This window comes from Drosophila takahashii, chromosome X, assembly GCF_030179915.1.
Source record: "Drosophila takahashii strain IR98-3 E-12201 chromosome X, DtakHiC1v2, whole genome shotgun sequence".
NCBI classification, from domain to species: Eukaryota; Metazoa; Arthropoda; class Insecta; order Diptera; family Drosophilidae; genus Drosophila; species Drosophila takahashii.
Window position 1 is genome coordinate 15,078,104 of NC_091683.1, and position 19,743 is coordinate 15,097,846.

At 41.1% G+C, this 19,743-nt stretch overlaps 2 protein-coding genes across 6 annotated transcripts in view; one reads left to right on the forward strand and one right to left on the reverse strand.

The window, feature by feature from the left end:
- Nucleotides 1-19,413, forward strand: part of Mnr (Membrane-bound Notch regulator) — an 81,437-nt gene extending 62,024 nt beyond the window's left edge. The window contains exons 2-5 of one of the 5 annotated variants that reach the window (XM_044396153.2): nt 302-355; nt 12,664-12,779; nt 13,128-13,319; nt 18,085-19,413. In XM_044396153.2, coding sequence (XP_044252088.1) covers nt 12,707-12,779; nt 13,128-13,319; nt 18,085-18,977 — 1,158 coding nt within the window. In that variant the 5' untranslated portion in view covers nt 302-355; nt 12,664-12,706 and the 3' untranslated portion in view covers nt 18,978-19,413. Of the gene's footprint in view, nt 1-301; nt 356-12,198; nt 12,238-12,660; nt 12,780-13,127; nt 13,320-14,763; nt 16,092-18,084 lie in introns of those variants that run through there. The other 4 variants (XM_070218518.1, XM_017139464.3, XM_017139466.3 and 1 more) reach the window with 4 other exon arrangements.
- On the reverse strand, nt 5,525-6,579 carry LOC108055904 (serine protease SP24D). Its single transcript, XM_017139467.3, has 2 exons — nt 6,332-6,579; nt 5,525-6,150 (listed from the first exon to the last, which is right to left on the reverse strand). The coding sequence occupies exons 1-2, from the start codon at nt 6,577-6,579 to the stop codon at nt 5,619-5,621; spliced, it is 780 nt and encodes a 259-aa protein (XP_016994956.3). The 3' UTR covers nt 5,525-5,618.
- Nucleotides 19,414-19,743: the final 330 nt, after the last annotated feature.

Sequence of the window (19,743 nt, forward strand, 5' to 3'; positions counted from 1 at the left end):
CTCGGCATGACGAAAGACTTGGACCGAGGCACGTCCATATCACTGGGTTCGACCCCTCCCCTCTCCAAAAAAACACACACGCACGTCTTGAGGGGCAGTGGTTCGAAGACCTGCGGAAATCGGAGAAATCACTTGGGAAACCTTGTGACAAAAGGAAAATAAATGGGATTGATTTCTAAGGTTCTGCGAGGCATGGCAAAAATATTGTTAGGAAATATGTTCCATGATTACAGATTTCGAATTTTATTTTAACCATGAACATTTCTTTTATTTATTAAATGAATCCTTTTTTTATACATTTTCAGGTAAGGACGCTTGGAAAATCTACATATTGAACGTTACCCACCTTTTAAATGTAAGTTGATCTCAGCTAAATATATTTTTAAATACTTTTTTTTAATGAAAAACCCTTAGTTATTTATTCCAAGTAATATTTTTAAGTAGGCTTAATTCTATTTTTGTGTCACGGTCTGTGGGCTTTAACCCTTGCGTTCTGAACCTGGGCCACGTATCCTTTGCACACTTTGCCCGTTTCTGTTTGACTTGTTGGTGGCGTTCTTTTCTTGGCCACCACCCCCGTTCCCTCTTAACCCTAACAACACCCCCTTAACCCTTAGCCGGCCCCCTGGGGGGATGGCTGCTGTTAATTGGCTGCCACAATTTGACTTTTTGTCGCCTATCGGGCAAACAGAATCAGTTCCAGGGGGCAGGTCCGTGGGCGACATCATCATTTCCCCGAAAACCAAACCCAAACCCCCCCTTTTACTGCCATTTCTTCTTGGCCACGTTTTCTTCCGCCTTCTCCTGTGTGCGTGACTATCGAGCTGTGCGGCAGTTTTGCATGGGAAATTGAAAATTTTCACTTGCTGTTTGTGTAGTCGAAAGCGACGTTTCCCCCGCTCACTAAAAAAAGAAGAAAGATCGAGTTGAAGTTTGCCTAAAAAAGGAAAATTAGAAAGTTCCAGACAAGGGTGCTGCTACTGCCCCTCATCTACTCTGCTGTCACTCATACGCCATGTGGGCCGCCTACGCGGGCAAACAAATTTCTAATGCGATTTCCTTTGCCTTTACCGCTGCGGTAGCTGCATTTTAGTGCAATTTTAACAAATTTTACGAGCGAGTCTCTGGTGCCACAGGGGCTTTGCCTTTATGATTTGATTTTTCGCTTTGTGCTCGCCGCCGCCCCAGCTGCAATTCCCATTCCTCTCTCTACATATATATATTTCTATATATATATATATATATATATTTAAATGTACGTGTGGAAATGTACTTGTGTATATGCGGTTGGGGATTGGATGGGGGCATGGGCATTATAAACTTATCATAAAATAAAGTTAGCAGCTATTCAAACCGCAAATTTTTGCAACGACGCGTTATTAAATCACCAGGTGTGGGAATATGTGTGTAGTGCACACACGACTGCAAAACTTAACAAAAGCAAAAATATTAAAAAAGGAGAAAGGATAAAAGGAGGAAGAAGAAGAAGGAGCGGGCACACACACACACACACGCTCGCACTCACACACATGTGGCCAAAATGCAGGCAGCTGCACAAAATGGCTGCGACGAAACGGAAAATGGGAACAAGCAGAACGAAAAGTCAATTTGCTGCGGGGATGAGGAAGAAAGGGAAAGGAACGGGGAATACCCATTGAAAGGAGGTCCTGGCAAAAATTACTAAATTCCATAATCATATGTATATGTATATAGTAATCGTATGTAGATCTCTATATTGAAGAATGCCATAACATCTGTTTGTTTCTATCAATACTGATTTATTAATATACCTACTTTTCATTAGGTTTTCTATGGCTTTTTTGACGAGATTTATATTTCATTAATAAACTTGTTAACTCAATTAAATTTTTAAAATTTAAATTTTTTATAAATAGAAATAACTTTTGAAATATTTCTTTTAATAATAATTTTGCACACTTTAATGAATATTAGCTCAAATTTTTGCCATGCATCCTCCGGAGTTCTTTGAAAAGAAATTAATATAGTCTAGTTGGGAAGCTGAAAAGATCGGCGGGGATATGTGCTCCATTGTTCAGGGTATACAAAGGTATAAAAGGTATAAAACGTATGAAAGGTAGGGGGATATATATTCAAGGGGGACGAGGGGAGGGGGGTTGGTAAGCAGCGTTGTCAAGCCAAAAAGCAGCAGCGTTGACATTTTCTCAACTTAATTAATTTTGCTGCTACCCCGGCTAATACGCACGCACACTCGTGCCAGCCATTCATATATATGTGTGTGTGTGTGAGCACATGTATATAATTTATAAATATATATGTATGTAGGTATGTGCGTATGTATGGCTCCCTTTGACTGGCACTTTGTTTAGTTTTGGTTCGCATTTTGGCGCTTGATTAAATTTTGAGCGCGTTTCTGGGCGAAATACTCGATGGGTGGTGAGGGGGTGGTTATAAATATTTCCGATTTCAATTTTCAGTTTCAATTAAATTGGAAATTGCGGCGATAAATTAAATCAGCTTGAGACTGTCAAAGGATTTCAATTACGCAACGAAAATGAGTTGATGATCGGAATGGAGAATGTGGAGTTCCAGAGTTTCCGAGTTTCCGAGTTTCGGCTGCATGATTTATGGCCTGGATTTGTAGCGGCGACCTCCTCCTTGGCATTGACTTCATAAGGACTTTATTAGTAAATAAAATGCCGTAAAATATAAACAGGAAAGGGGGTGAGGCTGAGCCGTAGGCCATTGCCCATTGTCCTCGGATCCTTGGTCCTTTATCCTTGCTCCTTCGGCCTTTCTCCGGCACTCAAGTGCTCGTATTTCTCGGCTTTTGTGCACTTGGCCTTCTCCCTCCACCCCCTTTTGGCATTATGCAAATCGCAATGGAGCACAAAAGAGTCAGCGGCCCAGCATCTGGAATGTCGATGCACAAGAGCAACAACAGCAACAGCAGCAACAGCAACAACAGCGACAGCAACACCAACGGCACGGCAGCAACATCGAGAGCATCGGCAGCTATGGCAACGACTTAAGTGGATTACAGCGGCAACTTGTTGGCTGGGTAAAAGGATCCGGAGATCCCGGGTTCAGTGTTCAATAAACACACACCAGCCCAGAAAACCACCACAGGATAACCAGGATAACCGGCAGGAGGGAGGAACTCGGGCAGGGCACTCGGGGAAATAACTTTTTAACGTTTGGCAAATAGATCAAAAAATCAGAAAGCATTTAAAAAGTCATTATTTAATCTTCAGCTATTTTAATTATTATATTATTTATTATTTCTGAATTTATGATATTATTTTAGATTTTTATGTTTATCCCTTCTGGATTATTTTCGCCACTTCTGTTTTTTTGTTGTCAAGAATTTTATAGAGTAAGGTAGATTGGGAAGTTCGAATAATTTGGAATATAATATTTAATATTAATAATTCTAATAAAAAATAATAACACAAAATATTTGTTTAAGATAAGATTTTTCTTAGTTTTAGATAGTTTTTCCTCAGTGTCCCCTTTTTTGAGTGCATAGCCTCGAGGAGCTCCTCCATCGGAGGACAACTGCAGCTCCATTTCCAGCTCATCTGCCCCAGCTCAGTGGGCTCTTTAGGGCTTATGGATTTTCCATTTAGCACAGGGCCAGGCGTCTCTACGAATCACCGGATTTGGCCGCTTCTCTGCAGCCAAACCCACTCTATAGCCACCCTTGATCGGCGCATACGCGGCGTATACGCAATGTGGGAGGGGCAGTGTAGATTTTTCAGAGACAGCAATTAGCCGGGAAAAGAATGCTGAAGATGGGCGCTCCTAGAGAGCTGGTCACATAATTTAAAACTCTCGCCCAACTGCAATTTAAACTTTGTTTGCTGCTGCTGCTGCTGCTGCCTTCGTTTACAACGCGTCGCCAGCTCAGAAATTGTTTTCAATCCTCGTCCTTTTCGTCCCTTTTTGCCTTCCACTTTGCAACCTTATTTTTTATTTCTTTTTTTCTAGCTGCGTGTCTGTACTTTTAGCAGTTATGCAGTTGCCTAGCAAATAATAACTTCCGCCTTGGCTGCTTTGACTAAGAAATGAAATGATTACAAAACAAGACCAGAGAAGGGAGTCGTCCAGTTACTGTGCATTTTATTGCTTAAAGGGGAATTTACATGACTGAAGATGAAGTAGAAGCTGGAGTAGAAGCTGAAGCCGAAGATGAGGCAAACTTTATTACAAGGAAAACTTTTTGCCACCACCGCCGCCGGCTTATAGTTATCCTTATGTACTGCTAATAAGTACAACAAATATCAGGGCAGGCCAACAACCAGGCGGCAGCGACATAAATAAATAACATTCATTTCCGCCCAGTGCTAGTACCAGTACCATTTTAGCCCCTCGGGCCACTCGAGGGTTAAGCGAGCGAGCGAGCAACAAGGCTGCAACGCCCCCTTGATAGTTTTCCCAACCGAATCGCAAGCCCACTCATTGCCAGTCGATGGAGCGCGAGCGACTGGAGAGTCCTCCAAAAGTTTCCTCAAGTTGATCGAAAAATAAAGCGCGGATAGTTTGTGGGGGATATAGCGAAATAATGGTTGATGGGAGGCGGATGCTGCTGGCCTTCCAAAACTTTCAACCCTCCGATTCATTATGTTGTGCGACAACTCTTTGGGGCCAGCAATCAGCCATTGATTGTCTGCGAAAAGTCATCCAAAGTGGGTCTAACCATATTTATTGCATCCAAAAGTGCTTTCAAGTGGACCCAAAGTCATTGGTTTGATTTATTGACGAATTTTAGAGTGGTTTTAAATTATATTAATTAAGGAACTGCTCGAAAGTGTCGTTTTAATCGAAATTAGGGGTTAAAAGCGCTATAAAAGTGTATTTTAGCTTCAAATTTTAGTTCATATTTTTCGTTCTTAAATATTCAGTATTTTGTCTGAAATATTGCCAAAATGGTCAGAATGAGGAGTGTGATATTAACTGATTATTAAGCTCGTTATTTAATTCGCAATCGATTGGCACTTAAGCCTGGACATTTTATTTTTTGTCATTTTTCGTAAAAAGTCATGGGGTACGGGTTTTTTCGCTAAAACAAAGCAGTTTTTTCGCTTAAACAAAGCAAATACTGATTCAAAGTATGGATTGTCATACCTTTCTGGACTCGTTATTAAATTTCCTAACGATTGGCATTTAAACCTTGACATTTTATTAATTTTTAATTTTTCGCAAAAAATCATGGGGTACCCCTTATAAAAAAATTAAAAATTGGCGAAAATTTTATTTTTCCAAAATCACACGGAAAGTGTTCTGGATTTATAGATAATTTTGTTATCTGTTCAAAACATTATGTATTTTTGGTGTAGAACTATTTTTGGCTAAGTTACAGCAAAAAAACAAACAGAAACAAATTCAAATTTTTAGCAAAAATCCAGATCCCATTTTTCGCAAAAAATCATAATGTAGCTCCTTATCAAATAAAGATCCAAATATCGAGTGCCATACCTCGTTGATCTCGTAATAAAATTCCCACTCGATTGCCATTTCAGCCATGAAATTTTTAACCTTCCAATTAAATAACGGGGTTAACTTTTATATTTTTAAAATGTTCATTATTTTTTAATATTTAAAATGCACTTGTGTGCTGGACCAGTGCCACTGAATCATTACAAGCCCGCCTTCTCCACGATCCAGGACCTCAGTGTGGATATCTTTTGGTAGCCATCCGGACCGGCTCGTCCACAGCCACCGGTGAGCAGGAGACTGGCCAGGCCCACCACTTTGCCGTTGTAGGTGGCCGGTCCGCCGGAGTCCCCGAAACAGGCGCCCTTGTTGCTGGGATGCACGAGGCAGATCATGGTCTCGGGCAAACGGCGATACCACCAGCGACATCTCTCCCGCGACAAATGGGTCGTCTTCACGTACAACAGGCTGTCGGAGAGGGCTCCCTTTTCGGATACTTTTCCCCAACCGGAAATGTCCACGGAGCAACCGACAGCCGGATCCTCGGTGGCCAGTGGGATGGCAGCGATGTTGGAATCGAATGTCAGCGAGTTCTGCAGTCGAAGCAAGGCCAGATCGAAAGAGCCGTCGGTCTTGTACTCGGGATGTACGATAACTTCGGCCACAGGGATCCTAACTCCGCCACTCGAGAGGAGCAGACTTCCCGCCTGAATCGACCACAGATCAGCAGGAGGTCTAAGGAAGAATGTCATTAAAAAAAAAGAAAAGGAAAGAGCTATTCTGATGGCATAAAAGCGCCACCTAGTGGCTATTTCAATATTTGAACCTAGCTTTTTACTGAATAATCCGATTTGAAAAATGTAAAGCACAACTTACACGGTAAAAAAAACTTAGAAAATGATCCCGCCATACTCACACATCATTTCCATGCTTAACACAATGAGCCGCGGTGATGACGTAGTTGTTGGAAATTATGACGCCACCGCAATAATGTTCATCGCGAAGACGCAGGGAAATCTGATGGGGAAATTGTCCCTCCTTCGCCTTGGTTCCGCCCACAATCCGGGGTTCTATTTCGGTTTCATTTCTATTCTTGGTCTGAACCTGTCCCAGGACTACTAGTGCACCACAAAACAGTGGCAAAAAAGTCCAGTAACTTAGCATGACTGAGTGGCTTAACTTTCCAAAGAGTTGTACTCGGTCTTCGCTTTTCCGGCTGTATATAAGTGCCAAAAGTAAAGGGCTCATCATCATTAGTTTCTTAAAATGTCAAAGTCAAAATTGCTATCTCTCTACCATTTTTTTCTTGCAAATGAAGCCAACCTAATTACGAGTGGATTTAGTCTTGAAAGTGCCGAGGTTCCATAAAATACGAATTACACAAAAGCCAACTTGAGCCCTTTATGTACACATTACACATTATCCAATTAAATTCGCCTACGGATTGAAAGTGAATAAGATTCAGTGATTAGATGAGCAAACAAAGCTTTAACCCTTAACCCTGTAACTCGAATCTGATATCGTTCAGTTGGTGAATGACTCGTCCAAATTTGACCCCCGAAAGTTACTCATGTGTGTGTAGTGTTGCCTTTCAGCAGTTTTCAATGGAGACGATGGAAGCTCGGGGAACCACCCCTTTAAGCCATTAGATTAACTCAATCGCAGTGACCAAAGACCGCCCACTGCGCCACCAAAGGAACGGCCACCCACCGCTGAGTGTCATGCATTTTTCATGGCCCGCCACGAGCTCAGCTGCTCAACTAAATTAACAAAATCAATCATCATCATCATGCCCGTGTGGCACCTGACATACAGAGAAAAATGGAACAAATTATTTGGATTTTTACTCTTATTAATTTCATGACAAACACGAGAAGCGGGTATTCCAAATAGTCACTAGTCACTCATACTATTAGATTGTCATGGCTATCATTCTTCATCAAACGGTAAACAAAATATTTAACATGATATTCTTAGAGTTTCTGGAGTTTTTTTATTATTGAATTTTATTTGTGGTTTATAAAGAAAGAGAGGATAAAAGTAAATATTATACATTATTAAAATACCCTCTCAAGGCTTTTGGCCTTAATAATCCTCCGTTTGCTGACCCATTTCACTGTTTATTTTTCGCAGTGCATTTTTGTTCAGCCAAGCGCCACATGCCGCTTCTTTCACGCTGCGAAACAGAATAAAATAAAAAATGGCAAGTGCCAAGAAATGCGAGGCCGTCAGCCTGGCCAACACCCATACATCATTCGATTGTTCGGGGCCAGCGTAATTTGTAACCTAATTGAATGCGTAAGCGCCGGGGGCCCAAATCACGCATACGCCCCATTGAACCGCTCTCAATACGAGGTTTCATTTTCGGCGGCTCCAGACTTTTTTAATTATGGGCTGCAGTCAGAAACTCTTTGGCAGCTTTTCTTTTGTCGCTTTTGCTTTTGCCGCTTTTCCTAGCACACACACATGCCACGCCCCCTTATCACCCTCGCCCATCGCCCGCCCACTGTTGGCTCTTTATGTGAAGTTTTTAATTAACTGCCTTACAAAGATTTTCCTTCTTCCGGTATTTTTTTTTCGTTTTTATTTGTGTTGCCTGCCTTTTTGTGATTCTCTGCTGGCCCGGAGCCTGTTCTGGCCACAAATTGACATTTTTCCATGGAACGGGATGGGATACCTTTTTGACGTTTTTCGCCCTCCTATTTTTCGAATTTTTTCCAAGCTCTTCCATTTTTTTGTAGTTAGCTGGCGGAATTTAATAAGCCAGAAATGCGCCAGCCGAACCGAAATAAATTTGAAAAATCAGCAAACCCGCGATGTTCGCTAATTAAAGTTGCCCTCGGTGGCTAGATACGTTTTTTTTAAATGCTACACTCAGAGAAAAAAAAAACTGTTAATTTTTATTATTTTAATTATATATTTTATTCGAATATAGTTAATTCCGTTGAATATTTAAATGGTCTAAATAAAACAAACACAATCAAATGTTTAAGTCAAAGATCATTTTTAGAAAAATGTCATTAGAGTAAAACAATTAAGATAGATGATAAAATTTAAATAAAGACTTTTTATAAGTCATTTTATATTTTTTTTTGTTTTATTTGAGTTTTGTTAAATATAAAAATGTACACTTTATTCTCAGTGTAAAAGCATATGGCTGGCCACGCCCCCAGGCCCCTTACGCCCCCTGGCTAATGACAAATGGTTGTCAGTTTGTCAGTTGGCCGCTGCAACAACTGCAGATAAAAAGAGAGCAGCGCGTTTTCCTTCCTTTTTTCCCTGGCACCTTTTTTTTGGCAGGCCAAAAGGGCAAACTGCGGATTTTGCCGGGGGAGTGGGACAAGTTTTTGAAATGAATTGGAAGTAATGAATGAAGAAATGGAATGAATGGGGGCAAACTGGAGGCAGCAGCTGCTCGTTCGCCTGTGCAATTAACTGTGAAAATGCTGTCACAATATTTAAAAGTTTTAATTGTTTGTTCAATTGCAATTGCAATTTCAAACTGGCGCCAAACTTTGCACTTTTGTTGTTTTAAACTTGTTCAGCGACTCTCGCTCTCTGATGTCGTCTGCGTTCTGCTCCTCGTTTTTTCTTGCAGGCAAACAAAATAAATAAAAAAAAAGGAAAAAGGGAAAATAATAAAAAGAAAAAATAATTTAACATGAATATATCGCATTTCATGGAGTCATACATCACGCGGCGGCAGTCGGAGGGTTAAGGAGGCGGCAGAGGAGGAGGGCTAAGGAGGCGGGGGGCGTGGCCGGCCGGCGGGCAAGTGACAGCACTAACATAAACCACAATAATATCCAAAGTCATGAAGGAAGTAACCAAGTGTGAATTTTCGGTTTATGCCTTGCGAACCCAAGCGTTGAAGCGGCGCTGCTGCTGTTTTTGCCTCGCTTTTCCTCCTGCTTTTCCCCCTGATTTTCCCTCACCCGACAGCTTTTCCGCTTTCCCTCGGGCAGTGCTCGTTGGTGTGGCTTGTTCTCCTTCCTGTTGTCGGTGGGTCAAATGGGTGGGGCCTGGATTTATAGCTTCACTTGGCCACACTGGCGGACTCTAGTGAGCTGCATTACAAAAATTCCAAAGCAAATTTTTAATAACTGTTAACTGCGTTTAAGATATTTACATTAAAGGTAAATGACAACTAACAATTGTTAATTAATTGCAATTAGTCATTTTTATAAATTTAAATAAAATAATATGGGAAAAATAATTTTAAAATTTTGAATTTCTCTTGTTTAAAAAAAAAACAAGTTATAATTGATTTTTTTTTCCTTTAGTATTCGAACTTTACTTAAAAACTTATTTTAAAGCAATTTTATTCCTAAAAACATTTTGGTACTCTAAAAAACACAAAAGATATTTAATTTAAAAAAAATGTTAAACAATTTAAATTTAAATTGTAATTATTTTCATTATTTTTAGTAACCACTTTCAAGGCGTCACACAAAGGGGCTGACTGCGGTTTTGGCCCCCTTTTTTCGGAGTCCATCCGCTTACCCTCCCCCCAACCCAAAAACCCCTCCCCCTCCTTACCGACGCCACTGGCCGCTTGGCTGGGCACCCCTTGCAGTTGTTTTATTTGCGCTTCCGTTTCGCGGACAGTTTGCTTTGCTGTTTTTACTTCATTTTTCTCCAGTTCTGCACCCCGTATCTAACTGTCTCTGTTGCTCCTTTTTTGGTTTTTATTTTGTTTTATTTGTTTCTTTTGCTTACAACAGAAAAATGTTGCAACAAAACATTTACGACGTCATCGTTTCACAATTTTCGTGCTGTGAGGCCCAGGCCCCCTTTTGCTCACTTTCTCGCTGTCCTAAAATCGTTGTTTTGTGTTTGTGTGCTCTGTTGTGTTGTGTTGTGTCTTGAAATAAAAATTGTTGTTGCCGCTCTCGTTCTTCATGTTGTTGTACAAGGTCCGCCCACGAAACCCCCACCCCCCTTACCACTGTATGCCGCCAAAAAAAAAATTTAAAAAAAAACCAACACACAAAAAATAACAGTGGCAAAAAAAGAGAGGCAAACCTTGTGTCATTTATCATGCATTTCCACTTTTGGCTTCCGTCGACCGGGACGTGGCCCGCACAGACAAATGTACAGGGACAGGCGGACGGACAGACGAACGGACAAACGGACAGCCAGACGGACAGTGGTCGAGTCGAGCTGCTGGCAAGACAGCTGGAATGATGGCAGACCTCAGCCACAGGCTCTTCAGAGCAAAGAAATCGGGTTCACCAGCTATTCTGTAGTCAGTATAAATACCCTAGTTATACTTAATTTAATTTTGTAAATATTATATTTAACATAGGTCTTCCAAAAAATATAATATTAAATGTAAAAGTGCTTTAAATTCATTTAGAAAACCATTAAGTGGGAGCAAAATTATCAATGATCTTAAAGTTACAGTTTGTAGAATTCTAGGAAATACAAAAATGTATTCTTCAAATTAAATTATACATATTCTTAAAGCTTTTATAAATGATGGAGGACAAAATATTTAAAGGCAACAGCTATTCCATAATTTTAGTTTTTTAAGACCAAAGAAATCGAAATTTTTGTTTCTAAAAAACATTTTGTTATGCTAAATAGCTAATTATAATCAGGTTTGATACATTTACCTATGTTACCCTTCTCAGCTGTAGGTTCACATTACGGGAACCCAACAGAGCTTTTTTTTTGTCACTGCTCTTGGGCTTATTCATGCATGGGTGTGCAAAAAGGGGTGTCTGCAAAACAGTCACAAAACATAGACAGACGACCAATTTATGCGTTTTCATCTGCTGGTCATTTCCCAAAAAATTTCCATTTCATGGGGCAACAAAAAAAAGAAAGGAAAATGACAAAAATCTTTAAGCGGAATTCGAAATTAATCAAGACGAACGAACGCTAAATTCATTTCCTCCGCGGCCCCTGAATATAAGTTGCCAAGTCACTTGCGAAATTTGAATATGGAAATGTTGCGAGTGGACGACGGCCAGGAAGGGAAAATTATGAAAAAGTTCTTGAAATTGTTTGATATTGAAACGCGGCAAATATTCCCGGCTTCTTCCTTTTTTTGTACATATTTTTTACCCACTGGAGGGAAATTGATTAAGGGATCTCCGAGAGGTGGAAAAAGGGGGATGGGTTTGGCTGACTGTGATGGAGTGACTGCTCCAGGTGGAGAAGGCTGAAGGCTGACTGGAATGAGTTGACGATTTTCTAGGTCCTTGAAGGATGACATGAAAGGCGGCCAAAGGAACGAAACTGGAAATTCTCCACTTTCACCGGAATTTGATGGTGTGCAGTTAAATGATTTTTATTATTTATAAATGATGAACAGATAACTTGGCTGCCGTGAGAATAAAGGAGAATATTTTGTTAGGGAGTTTTCTTTGGGATTTTCTTTTATGATTTTTGCCATTTAATAAGCACATGTCAAGAAATAAGAGATTATAATTCTTGGATTCTATATCTACTGTTTACTTAAAGGTATAAACCTATACCTTCTTTTCGCCGCTACTGCTTCGATTTTCTAAGCTTGTAGCTGGGACTTGAAATGAAATGCAGTGAAGTTGGTTTCGATCTCATGTGGGGATTCAAGTTTCGACTTTTTCTGCCAAACAAATGCGACGCCATTTGGTCGCTCCCTTTCGCCATTTCTCCCTTTTCTCTCTGTTTCTCTGTGACGCATCGGAACCGCAATGAACTTGAGCCAGCTGTCAATGTGATAAATAAACTTGGCTCGCCAAAAGGGTACAGCCCCCTGGCACTGCTGCAACATATAAATAATAATCAGGCAGCGGCTGTCTCAGCTGTCTGGACACTGTGCGTTTCGCAAGTGTAAGGCAGGCTAATATACAACAAATAAATGTACAAAATATAGAAAAACACATAGAAGTAGATAAAAAATAAATTAATATCTACTTTATTTTAAAAGTGATAAAACTTTAAGTTATAGTTTTAAGATGTCCAGCCTTTTTAAAAGCTCTTTAGAATTTGATTATTCATTTTAAAGCACCTCTAAAAAATATGAAGTAATAAATTATATTGCTTTGAAATGTAGTACATTAATTTAATAAAAGAAATGTTATTTATTAATATCGTGAAACTTTCAAGTGAAATCAAATCAAAACTTGCCATTCAGTTTTGATCGTCTACTTCTGGCATATGCGTATTTTTTCCCGAGCAATCTGTTTTGCAAACTTATTTCAACTCTTGTGCGAAAGTTGGCCAACTGAAAACATGTATTATTCTCCTCCTTTGCAGCAGCAGAACTTTTGATCCAAGGGCGTGGCAATCGAGCAACAGGATGCTGATGGCGCTGCCTTTGCTGACTTTGGCGGTCCTCGCCAGCTGCGGCTACACCGTGGACGCCTACTCGAGTACGTATACGTGATATTGCCCCCATTGTTATCTGTTGTATCTGTGTACCAAGTAATCCCCGAGATGAGAGTTAACGTTTCATGCCTTCATCAAACCCCCGACCCCACATCATTGACATATATATATATAATGAAGTACCGAAGTATCGAAGCTAGTGGAGGAGAATTACCCCCTTATAATTTCCGTTTTTCCTTTTTTTATATTCCGTATGATTTTGAACCACTCCAAAAAATGAAAAATGAAAAACACAATCCACCACACACACTTGAACCTGAAATCCGTAATCCGAAATCCGTAATCCGTAATCCGAAATCCGAAATCCGTAATCCCAAAAAACCCAATCGAAGAGTACGGCCGTGGATGCGGGGACATTGGCTGCCTGCCCACCGAGGAGTGCGTCATCACCAGCGACTCGTGCAGCTACAATCAGCGGGACGGAAAGGATTGCGGCCAATATCCCACCTGCAAGCGGCGCTCCGGATCGACTGCCTCGAACAGCAGCCCCAATTTGGCGGCCAATCCCTCGGCCAATCCGTCAGGTATTTAGCTTGGAATCCCCCCACTTGATTACTCATTGTGCGCCTCCCTGGGGGAGTTGTCCAGGCGATTGGCATTGAGTATTTGGTACGGCGATTGGCGGCCACTACTTTTTGGTTACTCAAAAGAAAAGCAAAAACGACATTTGTGGCTAAAAGACAGGGATTTCTGTGGGGCTGACCAGAGCGGACTTCGGTTGCCGAAGCCAACAAAATGGCCTGGCAGAGCTGATAAAGATATTTTTTAGCGTTTATAACAGGTTATTATCCGTGCTTTATTCGAGACTAAACATTAAATATTAGAAAGGATAGAAATACTGGGTATACTATAAACACTAGACATTTTCATTACTTAAGGGGTCACAATTATCTAAAATAGATATTTTGATAGATCAATTAAAGAATTAATTTTACTTAACACACACTAACATTTGGTCTTTAAAGCTCTGCCAGGTTATAGATATTATTCCAAATTCTCAAACTTATTTTGTGTTTTTTTTTTTGTTTGGCCTTAAGTATTTGTTTAATTTAATGATCGTTTTCATCTATATATGTAAATATGCTAATATGCTATATAACCGAATGTAATATGTTGTATGGCGATCTAACACACACACAAACACACTCGCACAACCACACACAGACACACTGAGAGCTTCCGCTGACTCAATCAATCTAACACTCAATCAACCAATCAATCAATCAACCACTCGCTCGCTCGCTCATTCATCGCCTCATTCGCTCAAGGCTTCTAAATATTCGACTGCTAACCAACCAACCCACCACGCATCCACCCACTCAGCCCCCCGCCCCTCAACCTCTCCGTCGGCCACTTCTGCATGTTTAAGAATGTCACAGCACTGAGAGAAAAAAGGGCATAACAATGCCACCTCTACTTTTACTTGGCTATCAAAAAAGTTTAATCACTTCTATAAAAACTTGCAAGGCCTAGCTGAAAATGTAAAAAAATATTTTCCAAATTCAGTTCAACTTAAAATCACTGTTAAAGGAATTAGCTATTTTGCCACACTTTTATGCTCCAATTTGTATAGTCAATACATTAATTGCTATTTTCCAAATCAAGCTGAAATTTAAGATTTTTTGAGCTATTAAATGAAAATTAAAATTGGCCTATAATTTTTGGTTTGTTAGATAATTTAAAATTGATGAAAATTGATGAAATAAATTAATGCAGAGAGAGATTTTCTAAGATTTTAAAAAGTTATATTTTAGTGAAAAAGTTTTATTTAAAAAAAGTAACTTAGGAAGAAGAGATTCTTATGAGACTCTTATTTAAATATATCTGCATTTTCTCTCAGTGCTGGCTGGAGAGTGGGGTAGAGGGAGCTGGGTGGGCTGTGGCTGGGGGTGATGATCATGGCCAAGACTAACGCTAACGATAAAAACCGCTCTTCTTTCCCCCGCATCGAAAACTAACCACTAACAGGATCGAGTCTGGGCCAGGGACCCGAGAACAACATCTTTGCACCCGCCTCATCGAATCCCACGCTTAACACCTACACGTATAACAACAACCATCAGCAGGGCGGCGGCGGACATGATCAGAGCTCATCGAACGGAAACGGAAATGGCGGTGGCGGAGGGGGAAGTAACAACGGAAACGGCGACGGAAAGGGCGGCAATGCGGGGGCCGCGGGCGCCTCATCGACGGGCGTCATCGATCCGCACTACGTTTTTGGGGCCAAGCACCATATGCCCGTCATACCGAACATGCCCATCTTCCCGTACAACTCGCCCACGTCGGCGCCCTCGTTCCAGCAATTCCCCCAACCGAATCATCCAGGCAGCGTCCTCAATCCCGGCTACCCGATGCACGGCCTGCAGCCGGTGAATCCCTACAATCCGCCCTTCGTCTTTGGCCAGCTGCCCTTCTACGGCGGCGGTGGACCCACCGGCACGGGTGGTCCACCTGGAGGCGGTGGCGGTGGCATCCTCGGCGGCGGCGGCGGTGGCGGCGGCGGAGGCAACGGAGGGATCGGCGCCGGCGTCGGGCTGCCCAGCTCCACACTGGGCATCCTCGGGGGCGGCGGCGGCGGACTGGCGCCGTACGGCAGCAACTACCAGGGCTATCAGAGCCAGCACTCGAATGCGAATATGTACAACAAGCCGCCGCCGCAGTATCAGAATCAGAATCAACAGAATCCCTATAATCGGCGCACCCAGGCGCATCCCTCGGCAGCCGGCAGTCTGGTTCCGGGGATCCTCCTCCTGACCGCCGGCCTCGTCCTGGCCCTTCTCGGCCTGCCCTCTACGCACACGTAATAAGCAGGAGCAGCAGGGAAACCCAAGGGAAAGGCACAGCACACAAAAGAAATACGATACCCGTCGACACCCCGGAAAATTACCCATGATTTTTAGCATAATAACCATCGAGGAATGAGCCCATTTTCACTTCCTAATATTTTCATTTTAATCAGACTTTTCAATGATTTAAAAACAGAAAAAAGTACGGAAATTATTTGATTTTTTACTAAAAATTACAAAAAATACTAAAATACTATAAGCTTACTAGAAAAAAAACTAAAGAGCCATTCTGAAACTAAAAAATATCAAGTGAAAATGGACACTTCCCTGAAGGTTTTGTGTGTATTTTTTAGTTATTTTTATTTTCCTTACTCTCCTGATTTTTCTCAACTTTTTAAGTTCGAACCTTTGTTTTCGGCCTAGGCTTAAGAACAAAATGTAAAAGCAGTAGCAGCGGCAGTTAACTTGGCAATTAAATATTGTGCAATTTTCAAATAAGCCAAGAAATTCTACAAACTTATTTCTTTCAAACAAATTTCAAGTACTTAAATATTTTACATTTCCTGTTAATTCATTAGGGTTTTGTGCAACTGGGAAAAATTTACTTGCTACTGTTGTGTTCATACCTTTCTGGAATTAATTCGTAGGATGCTTTTCCTCTGCAGTTTTATCGAAAAACAATGAAATCTCTTCACATAATGATAACTTTTGCCTGGCTTTGCACAACACAATTCAAAAGGTTGTATTTTAATTACACTCTAAGCTGTAAGCCTTTGTATTTTGGCATTTTTTCTCATTCTCGGCAGCCTTTTGCTGTCTGGCCCACACTGCGAATACGTAATTTCAATTTAATATTGTGTAGGAGCTGCTGTCTCTGTGTGTGTGAGTTCATTTAGGTGTATGTGTGTGTGTGTGTTTTCGACTATCAGTCAAGGGGAACCTACTGCTCGTTGGCCCCTGGGAGCTGCTCTTTTTTGCAGCTCAATTAAATTGGAATTTAATTTCGGGCTTAGACAGCCAGCCTCTGGTCAAAAAAGGGAGGCTAAAGGTCTGACCACCGCACACACATACAGATGAACACACACATGCATGGGATGGCTGGGAAACTTTGATGTTAATTTCATTTTTGTTGATGCTACGAATTTGCGGCCAGACTTTGGCGGATCCCGGGGATTTCGATGATATGATGATGATGATGATGCTGCCACTGCTGCTGCAGTCAAAAATACAAAAATACGAATACAAATACAAATACAGATACTTAGAGGGATAGATGGATAGTGTTGTAGATACAAGATACGCATGTCAATCAAAATGCATAATGAGCTACATTCGAATGGCAGTGCACCAAGTGCATATTGGTTATTATTTTCTTTTTTTTTGATACAATTACGAATTACGATTACGAATATGAATAAATAATCACTGGAAGCAAATTAAATGGCATTTTAAAAGGAAACAAAGGAAAAACAAAAGATTTAAGCTAGCCTAAGGTGTTCAAAACTAATCTAAAGCTAAAACTAAAAGCAAAAAACTAAAAACTAAAACTAAGCTGTAAGTGCTGCAGAAAAAACCCGAAAAATCAAAAGAAAACTGTCACAAAAAGGCATTTACATTTACATTGCTAACCAACTGCCAGAAATACAAATACAACTGCAAAATCGAAAGCCAAAATGTGAAAAACCAAATGCAGAATTCAGAGTATGGAATACAAATTGTGAAACACTTTAGTCTTCACACACACACACAAACTTGAGTCCTCAAAAATTCAAAACTGCCCAAGATAACACAAGAAACATAACGAACATAACGATTTTGTCGCTGTAAATTCCGGATAAAAAGCACTCATTTCGAGCATATTTACTCCGTCCGTTTGTATTTGTATTTGCACACTTTACACACTTTGGGACAACCAACTAACTTCATTTGCAATCTCTGAACCGGAACCATGTAAACAGTACGACCAGTATTAACCAAACTGAAATCATTTTATCGAGTTAAGAAACCCAATATTATCCCCCTCCCCCCCCCCAAACATCTACCCACAAACACACGGGCAAACAATAAGTATTCGAGTATTTACTAATCAAAACCACTAACTAAAGAGTTGTACATAGCATTAAATATATATATATATATATATATATTATATATAAATGTGCGTGGGACAGAAGAGATATATTTAATATACTAAAGCGAAGACTTAACTAGAATAAGAGATTCCGGGCGGACAAAAACTCAAAGTTGTGTAGATTTAAAGTTATTAATCAACAACAAAAAACTAAGCTAAGTTCCATTGATTGTAACTCATTGTAATGACTTTATTATCTTGACTAATTTGTGTTATATATGTTTTTTTGTTTTTTATTTATTTTGTGCTTTTCTTTTTTATACTCTTCATTTTCGCCCCCATTTCGATTCGAAATCCCTCGCTTTTGTGGCTAACCAACCAACTGCTTGCGCGCTCACACTGCTGTGCTGCACTGCTTTGCCGACTGATCAGAGGTGAGCCATAACACATACGCCCCGAATGCCCCGAGTGCCCCGCTGCCGGATGCGGATGCAAACAGTGGAGGTGGCGGAGGCGCAAGTGGCGGATACGGTGGCGGCTTCTCGGCTGGCGGTCAATCCCTGTACCCCAGTCTACCCAACTCGAACGGAGGAGGCGGTGGTGGTGGTGCGGCGCCCTATAATCCCTATGCTGCCGGTGGTGCCGGTGGTGCTGGCTACAATCCCTACAACGGCGGCTACAATCCCGGCAACGGCGGCTATCAACCCCCAGCCCCTGGCGGCGGCTATCAGCCCTATCAGCCCAGACCTGGCTACACGCCACCCGCCCCGGGCTACGAGAATAATGGTGGTGGTGGTGCCCAGAAACCCAAGGACAAGGAGGGCGGCTTCTTCTCCAACTTCTTTTCGAATCCGGCGGTGAGTCAAGCGGTGTCCGGTATCATTGCAGGCCAGATAGCCAAGCAGCTGCAGGGTGGCGGAGCCGGAGGAGCAGGTGGTCAGCAGCAGCCCAGTGGTGGCTATCAGCCCAGCGGAGGCTATGGCGGAGGATCAGCAGCAGGAGGCGGCGGCGGCGGAGGAGGTGGCTCCAACATCCTAGGAGGTCTTCTGGGATCCGTTCTGTCCGGCGGAGGTGGTCAGAATGGAGGAGGCGGTGGCGGTGGAGGAGCCAGCAGCTTCTTGGGCAGCCTGCTCAGCGGCGGAAATGGCAACCGGGGTGGCCAGCAGGGAGGAGGTGGAGGAGGCGGACTGGGCGACATCTTCAGCTCGAAGAACTTTGGCGGCCTCTTCAGCGAGAATCCCTCTTCCCGGGGCGGCGGCTCCTCATCCTCCGATGGCGGCGCCAAGGGGTATCCCACCCAGGCACCTGGCAATTACTACGGCTAAAATGGAGTAGCCTCCCCCAATGTGGAGATCTAGATATAGACTCTTCCCCAATTGAAATTCACCCCTCTACCTATTTTTTTCTTTCGTTCTTTGGCAATGTAATCAAATGGAGAACTTTCAACGAAATTAACTGAAACAATATTGAAATATATACATTTAAGCATATTATACGCAACTATAAATGACGATTATACAAATACAATACATATATACAACAAACCAACATATATATATAAATAAACCTATATATATATATAAACCCCCGATAAATAAAAAAATAAGAAAGAGAGCTGTCTAACATGTAATTTGAGATACCGTGCGCGTAGCATTCCCCCTTGGAAATTAAAAGAAACCGAAAAGCCCCATTCATTTGTAAATAGAAAAGTAACTGAAATTAAAATTGAACAAGAAAATATACGTAAGAATTGAAAGCCAACTGATAAGAGTTTTTCTTTCAGTGGTTTTGGGTTTAAGGTGAAAGTTAAAAGGAGTTTCAAGGTAAGTTACAAGATAAGCACAATGAGATAATCTCGGGTGAGTGGTGAATGTGAGTTGTGTCCCGATTAATTATTTTAAAATAAAATATAAATTAAACTGTGAAAAAGAAATCTTCTTTGAGTAGACAAGTGAACTTATAATTTATTATTTAAATAAATTATTTTATAATCAATCAAAAAATCAAATTAAAATATAATATTTAAAATTTTATATTTTTTATATTTATATTGCATTTAGATCATCACAATTAATGAATTATTAAATATTT